The sequence below is a fragment of the Podarcis bocagei genome, assembly GCF_964188305.1.
Source record: "Podarcis bocagei genome assembly, contig: HAP1_SCAFFOLD_243, whole genome shotgun sequence".
NCBI lineage: Eukaryota > Metazoa > Chordata > Lepidosauria > Squamata > Lacertidae > Podarcis > Podarcis bocagei.
This window is the reverse complement of record NW_027670205.1, coordinates 80,648-88,811: the sequence shown is the minus strand read 5'-3', so window position 1 is coordinate 88,811 and position 8,164 is coordinate 80,648. Positions and strand designations below refer to the sequence as shown.

General features: G+C 47.8%; 1 protein-coding gene across 1 annotated transcript; it reads right to left on the bottom strand.

Annotated features, from left to right (window-relative positions):
• Positions 1-6: 6 nt before the first annotated feature.
• Positions 7-7,919, bottom strand: LOC308579602 (maestro heat-like repeat-containing protein family member 6; the record flags this gene model as incomplete). The annotated part of the gene is made up of 8 exons (XM_081214187.1): positions 7-147; positions 1,448-1,573; positions 2,705-2,854; positions 4,689-4,868; positions 5,370-5,513; positions 6,642-6,756; positions 7,544-7,681; positions 7,864-7,919. 8 exons carry the CDS (start codon positions 7,917-7,919, stop codon positions 37-39), a joined length of 1,020 nt encoding a protein of 339 aa, XP_081070313.1. The 3' UTR covers positions 7-36.
• Positions 7,920-8,164: the final 245 nt, after the last annotated feature.

Genomic DNA, 8,164 nt, shown 5'->3' with positions numbered 1-8,164 from the left:
GCCCTGAAACCCCCTTTCCTCTCAAGAGCCTTGTTTTCAATTACCTATCAATATGGTCGCTGCCTCGCGATGCGCAGGGTTCCTGCTCTTTAGGTATTCCATCATCTGCGTGAGCATGTCCGGCAACCTCTGCCTGTATCTCCACAACTGGGGGGGCGGGGGGGGTGGACAGGAAGACAACCGAGGTGCCAGATTAGTCTTTTGTAAAACTCCAGCTTCTTAACGCATTTCTGTCCCACGTGGTGGCCAAACAATACTTGAAAAGTATGACCTCGTTATTTCCGAATTGGCCACCCACAGTAATACTACTGCCTTTATATAAGGTAGAATCACACTTCATGCCCAAGTATTAAGAGCACAGAAAATTTTAGTTGGTTTAGTTGGCAGAACTACGGGGGCACAGCAGAGCCACCCTCCATGAATTTGTCCAGTCTTATTTTAAAGCCATCCAAGCTAGTGGCCACCTGTGCGTCTTGTGGCAGTGAGTTCCATAGCATAGCTGTGGATGTGGCAGTGTTGCTGGGCCTCTGTTTGTGGCTGTGCTGCACATAGATAATAGTGACAAAATGTCTTAGAAGACATCTGTGGTGGTGAAGGCAAGGTGGTTGCGGCTGGCTGATGCTGATGCCACAGATACAGACACAGGGAGATGAGAAGGCAGGTGCTGCAGCCACATACCCTCCAACGCTTCTCTGATGAAAACAGGGACGCCCCATTCCATAATGATAATTTGACTATTTATACCCCACCCATCTTAGTGGGTTGCCCCAGCCACTTTGGGCAGCAGCCAACACACATAAAACCATAATAAAACATTAACAAAATGTTAAAAAACATGCCCACACAGGATTGCCTTCAGATGGCTCAGAGGTCGGATAACTCCATACCCTCCAACATTTCTCCAGTGAAAATAGGGACATCCTAAGGAAAAGTGGGACATTCCAGGATCAAACCAGAAACGGATGGCTTCTCTAAAACAAGGAAGTCCCTGGAAAATAGGGACACCTTGAGGGTCTGCAGCCACAGCTGATCCAGGGGGATGCACATCAATACACCACAATGGCATAAAACTGGAGGGGGGTTAATTTAGCAGAGGGAGAGAGGGAGGAGCAGCTGTGGCACAGCATCTTTCTAAGAAAAATCAACACACACACACACACACACACCATTTCTCAAGAGTCTATTTTGCAGAATTTCATCTAGATATTCTTCCACTTCCTCACCCAAGCCGTGATCTGGGGCATTGTGGTGGATACAAAATATGATAGCAGCCAGGCAGTAGAATAAAATAAGCCTGCAACTCCCACTGCCCACATCAAACACACACAGTTTGGGAGGAAAGTAAGTGAGTCCCAAACTTAAGAAATGGTGGGAAAATTTCTTCTCCTCTGAAGAAATCTGGTGAAAGAGTCTGGAGGGAACAGTTGACCATGTAAATTTTACTCACAATGTACTTGCAGATAACTGAGAATCTGTAGTAGAGTCTCTCTTGCTGCACAGACTCAAAGATGTCATTGGGCAGCTCCCCCAGTTTCAGGAAGGTGACAATTGTGTTAAGGACAATTCGACACTCCTAGAATTGAAAGGAGGGGTGACATTTTACTTCACATCAAGCCTTAGGCTTGCAACAGCTTTGAAAATATACATATCTGCATTGAGGCCGCAATGCAAATAAAATGCAGACAGTAGCCCAGGTAGGGTTAAAAACACAACTAGCCCACTGGGAATTAAACCCTGAGAGCTCACCTAGGTTTTTAACAAGCATCAATACGCCACTAATGTAGGGGCTCACTTGCGCTCAGAAGGGAAGTGATTCCATAGAGAGGAGCCACCCTGAAAAAGACCCTCCCTCTGGTTACTGGCTGCTAAATGAACCTCCACCAGGCCGGCCTAGTCAGCTGATCACAGTGACAGCAGAGGTGTCAAGGCTTAGCTTCCAATCCCAGGAACTCAAACCTGGGTGTTTCAGATGGTGTCTAATGACCAGGTTTTGAAACCAACCCTGCAGGGCTTCCACTCCTTAAAGCTAACCAGCCTGGATCAGAAGACTTCCAGAACTGGCATCCTTGGAAGGCGGTGGCCTCTCCTTCACTGGAGGTTTTTAAGCAGAGGTTGGAGGACCATCTGTCAAGGATGCTTGAGCTGAGATTCCTGCATTGCAGGGGGTGGACTAGATGACACTTGGGGTCCCTTCCAACTCTGATTCTGTGGTTCGATGACTCTGACGGTTCCAACCTTTGGCAGCGCAATCCCACCCACAGCATGGTATCTGCACAACAAGTGACTTGAGCAAGGGAAAAGGGGTGAAAAAAGACCCCAAGATCTCTAACTTTTCTGACCTGGACAGAAAACTCCCTTTTTGACCTCAGGTGTGGTGGTGACTCAGACCCCAAGCACAATCGAGGCCCACCCATTCAAGACCAGTCTACGCATTACTTGATCTGTGGGGCAGCATGGGATGATTCTCCAAGCCCTGCTGCAACACGCAGAGCAACGCTCCTTGTGTGGAAATTCCCAGGAAAGGGGAGAGTTCCTCAGCTGCAACAGATGCTTCAAGGACCACCCAGCATTGGTATCGTAAGGGGCTTCCACAGGCAGAGAAACATTGCTCTGCGTTCCAGCTGCGTGTGACAGTTGCCAGGGAGAAGGAGTTTGCCAAAGGGGCCAGGCGATGCCCAGACTGGCCCTTCCAGCCTCAACCTACCTCTCCGCTCACAGGGTCGGTCAGCTGGATTATCAGGGGGACGAGGCTCCTGATGACAATGTCCTCCACCTTGTTTCTGTGCTCTTCCTGCACACCCCTCAACAGCGTCCCGAAAAGAGTGATGGAGCAAAGGCTGAGCTCATTGTCCTCCTGAGGAGAGAGAGGAGGAGAACACCAGTCAGTCCCAAGTGCTGTGCAGGGCAAACCCGTCTCACAGGTTTCAGGGAGTTTAGCTGAGCAAACACTTCTCGTTCACTATGGGTCTGGTTGTTTGAGGGTGTTGGCTGGGCCCACGCAACAGGGGACCAACCCCGGGGGCCTTTGCCCACCACCGTTAAGGAGCTTAACGGACTGAGTTCATCCTGGTGCATCTAAAGTTCTGCCAGCATCACCTGCTGGCAGACAGAGTCACCTGAAGAGCTGGTGAAGCAAGAAGTCTCGCAGATTAGGCCAGTGGGATCACTTGTGGGGGGCTGACAGAGGGGGGCTTGAGGTATAAATGCGGTGTGTGTGTGGCACATGGCGTGTGTGCGTGACATGCGCATGTTGCACAGTGCCAGCCCCCTCAATCGTGGGGGCAAGCTGGCACAGTTGGTGTTCTGAATTTCACTGTGTTATTATCTTCTTTATTTTTCCCCATAAGTCTTTATTAAGGCTTTTCCATAATATAAGGAAAGAAACTGATCTAAATAAAAACAGAAAGACAAACAGAAATGCAGAGTCTTCTCTCAAGGGCAGCTCTTAACCCTTGTCTCACCAGGAAAGGGGTCAACCCTCCCAGCCTCTTCCCTTCCCTGTCTCTCACTCAGCGTCCTTCACCAACAAGCCATCACCTTCCTTGGAGCCCAACATGGGCGTAGCCAGGATTTATGTTGGTGAAGCAGTATTAATGTTGGGGAGGAGGTGTGTGGCAGAAGAACCAAGCTATCTGTAATGCGATTGGTCAGTTAATTAAGTATTTTTCTTTATTTGCTTGATTGAAGGGGCAGTTGCCCCCCTCCCCCGTTGACCATGCCCAAAGAACCCAATAATCAATGGCCCTGAGCAGAGGACACCAAGGAAAACAAAAGGAAAAGAGAGAAGAAAGAAGATGGATGGATGGAAGGAAGGAAGGAAGGAAGGAAGGAAGGAAGGAAGGAATTTCGATTTCGTGTTATCATCTTCCTTAGTGGATCGTGCAAACCTCTATTCTGAATACAGTCGTAACTTGGTTTCCAAATGCCAAAAACTTGGAAGTATAAGTGTCCAGTTTTTGAACGTTTTTCGGAAGCTGAACGTCCGATGCGGCTGTCGGCTATTTTTTTCAGGGCGCTTGCTCCAATCAGAAGCCACGCCATGGTTTTCGAACATTTCAGAAGTCAAATGGACTTCCAGAATGGATTAAAGTTCGAGAACCAAGGTACCACTGTATTTGGCGCTTTTGTTTTTACTATTTATTTTGCATTTTTCTTTTTGAGGCTTTTTTGGTTCGTTTTTGTGACTGTTTGGAACCCAGTTTAGCTACTGATAGATTGATTGTGTGACTGTGGAAATGGATAAAAGTCCCCCATCCAAACAATGACTATCATCAGTGCAGGTAAGAAAAAAAATTATTTAAATTTTAATCATCTACAATGCTGTCTTATTAATTTTATAGTATGGTACATTGATTATTGCTTTCATTTTATGGATCAGTGGTCTCGTTAGAGAGTAAAATTCATGTTAACTTGCTGTTTTAGGGGTTGTTTTTAAAAGTCTGGAATGGATTAATCCATTTTGCATTACTTTCTATGGGAAAGCGCACCTTGGTTTTGAAACGCTTTAGTTTTGGAACGGACTTCTGGAACAGATTAAGTTTGAGAACCAAGGTACCACTGTGATTCTCTTCATAGTGTAGGGGGCACTGGGGATGAGGCTATGGAACCAAAGGGGCAGCCGGCCCCCCAATGTTTGGGAAGCACCAGGGCATGGATGAAGCCCATTTCGAGTAGGCTTGTTGACTTACATCATTGAAGTGTTTCAAGAGTTGAGGGTAAAGGCTGCAGCCGGCCAAGCTGTATTCCTCCTCCCCCTCCAAGTGGTGGGACATGAGTTGCAGGCACTTGATGGACTCTTTGGCAACACTCTTGTCCGGATTGTAAGCGCAGTTGATCAGGGGCGAGATGAAGAGCTCCAAGGCCTCTTCCTGAAGGAAGCAAGGAAGCAGGTGAGGGAACACGGTCACAGCAGAGAAGTCAGCGCACGCAGACGCAGTTTGCACCCAAAAAGCCACAGCGTAAGCATTACACAAAAGTAAACAACCCAAGCGGGTGCTCTCTCCTGAGTCCTTGTGCAGGGTGGGGGCCTCCAGTAGGAGAAGGGGCCAGAGCGGGAGCGTCTGCTTTGCATGCAGAAAGTCCTGGGTTCAAGTCCTGGCATCTCCACGCAGGGTTGGGAGGGACTCTAGAAACCTTGGGGAGCTGCTGCCGGTCCGTGTGGGCAACCCTGAGGTATCCAGACCATTGGCCTGACTCTCTTTAAGGCAGCTTCCTTCCTGTGCTGATCTGCACCTGAGAATAAGGCTGCAGCAGAACAAAGGAATCTCATTTTAACAGCCTCCTTGAAAGGCTGATATGGCTCCCTCAAAGCGTTGTGGGGTTAATCTGTACGCCGCTTCCTAATGTGTCCCCCGCCACCAATCTCTTACCTCCAGCTGGTGCTGCAACATGTAGCCCAGTCCTTGGATGCTGAAGAGCTGCATGAGGGGGCTGGCTTGGCCCATCCACTCCCTCAGGACCTCCAAAATGTCTAGCTTCTCAAAAAACAACCCTATCTGTTTGTGGAAAAGGAGCTGGAAAAGAAAACACTTGATGTGTGCAAGGCCAAAGAAAGTAGGCAGGGCAGGAGGAAATCTGTGCCGCGGAAACCGAAGTCCGGTACCCCATACCCTCCAAGTGTCCTGATTTTCCAGGGACAGCCCCGGAATTACGAAAGCCAACCGGCTTCTGATTTGATCCCGGAATGTCCCTGTTTTCCATGCCAGAGCTGCCGCCACCGAGCTCGGGGAGGAGAATGAGCCAGAGCTTGTGCCCAATGACAGTGGCGGCTGTGAGGGGGCCTCTCGTTGCCCCTCCATGGCATCTCTGTGGCCACTGCTGCTGGCCTCCCTTGGGCAGCTGGTAGAGCAGCGGTTCTCAACTGTGGGTCCCCAGATGTTGTTGGACTACAACTCCCATCATCCCTGAGCTCTGGCCTTGCTAGCTAGGGATGATGGGAGTTGTAGTCCAGCGACATCTGGGGACCCACAGGTTGAGAAAGGCTTTTGTAGAGGCTGCTGGAAAGCAGGTGAGGACGGGAAGAGGCTGCGGCCACTAAAGCCCAGCCCTGTGTGCCATGCTGGCTCTGAGGGGTACTTGTTGAAACTACACTGAAAAGGATATATCAAGAACTCTGGCCAAAAGTTTCAATATAAGGAATAATTCCTACTCAAGAGTTGAAATGAAAAACGTGTATATTCTGCTAAGAATAACAGTTTGAAGCTAGTAGTAAATTTAAACACAACGTGTAAGTACGATAGTTTTAAAGTAATGGTAAGTTTGGATACAACGTTTAAGTACAGAAATAATGTAGTTTCAAATATACAGTGTAGTTTCAAATATACACGTTTTTCATTTCCTTATATTGAAACTTTTGGCCAGAGTTCTTGATATATCCTTTTCGGCTCTGAGGGGTAGGCAGAGGGCAGGGCCCCCCGGGCGAGAAGAAAGGGGGAGCAAAGCGCAAGGAGTTAGATAAGAGCTGAGAGCAGTGTGCATTAACTAAGGCCTGTAGAAATTGCTGCCCTAGGCAGAGTGCAGGCCTGCCAGCCATCAATGGTGGCGCAGGAGACCTCCTTACACCCTCTGCTTTCCTTGCCTGCCTGGGTGCGGTTGTTGCGAAGCAGGAGCGCCTGCAGGCATTCTCCGTTTCCGACTCTCACCTCGGTGAAGAAGGCCATCCCGACCGTCCTCTCCTTTACGTCAGGGCGGCGCAAGTAGGCATTGGCCTGTTTGAAAGTCGTTTTGAGGTGCACTTTGGAGAAGGTGAACAAGGTCCTGAAACACAAAATCAGACACAAAGGATGCACAAGCCTGAAGCTGGCAGGAAGAACCGCTAAGTATTCCTGAATAATAATAATAATAATAATAATAATAATAATAATAATAATAATAAAATTCATTACTTGCACCCCGCCCACCTGATCAGATTGCCCCAGTCACTACCTTCTGCTCCTCTCCAGTTTCACCCAAGTCGTATCCCAAGTCCTATCTAGCTCTCTCTGTCAAGGAAGGATGCTTGAGAGTGCAGTGCAGTATCTTGCAAATAAATCTCCAAAGCCAGCAGAGTTTTCAGTGGGGAATGGGAAGGTTCATTACTCCATTACCCCATATGCACCCACTCGACCTCTTCGATTGGTGGAATTGGCACTTTCAGGCACCACAGAATGCCTGCTCTGCATTTAGTGTGTCAGCACCTAAACTTCGGAACTCCCTGCCTATTGATATCAAACAGGCGCCTTCACTGTTCCCCTTTGGGCACCTGCTAAGAACGTTCTTGTTTAGACAAGCCTACCCAGATGTTTAGAAAGCTGGTGCAAATGTTAATCCGGTTTTAGTCTATTGTTATTTTAACTTTTCAAAAGTCTCAAATTACTGTTGTCAGCTTTTCTAATCGATATTTTCTTATCTTTTCTTTTTAACTGCTTTGAAGTTTGTTTGTTTTATTACAATAAAACAGCATATACATTTTCTGAAATAAACAATGTTTATCCCCATTTCCCAGAAAGCAGGCCTTGGTGGCTGCCTTTCGTGCCTCACCTGCCAGTCCTTTTCACTGTCTTACCTGGTCAGAAGACGAATGCCATCGAAAAAGCTTTCTGGGTTTGACAGCATGTCCCAGCACCTTTGCACCTCCAAAATGTTGTATTCTTTGACGTAGCCGCCACATCCAATAAGGTTTTTCACAGCTTGCACAGTGGTCCTGAATCGAATGAAAGAATTAAGAATATTACATTTATTTATCCATTAAAAAAAATTGTATACTGCCCTTCACCCATAGATCTCAGGTCAGTTCACAACACAAAAATACAAGATAAAAAGCACAAAATAAATAATAAAAACAAGAACAAACCAAACCAATAACTCCTTCTTCCTCTCACAAACACAGCTGAAAGGGCGTAGGGTGTTAATCCGCCAATGGCCTGACTGAAGAGGATCATTTTGGCCTGGCATCTAATGGTATATAATGAAGGCACCAGGCAAGCCTCCCTGGGGAGAGGATCCCACTAATGGGGGCCACCACAGAAAAGACCCCTTCTTGTCTTGCCACCCTCTGGACTTCTCGTGGAGGAGGCACAGGAAGAGGGGATCACAAGGTCTGGGTAGGTTCATCTGGGGAGTTTTAGGTCCTTGACATCTTGCAGTCTTGAGCTGCTTGGCCTGATGGATCCAGCCACAACCACCA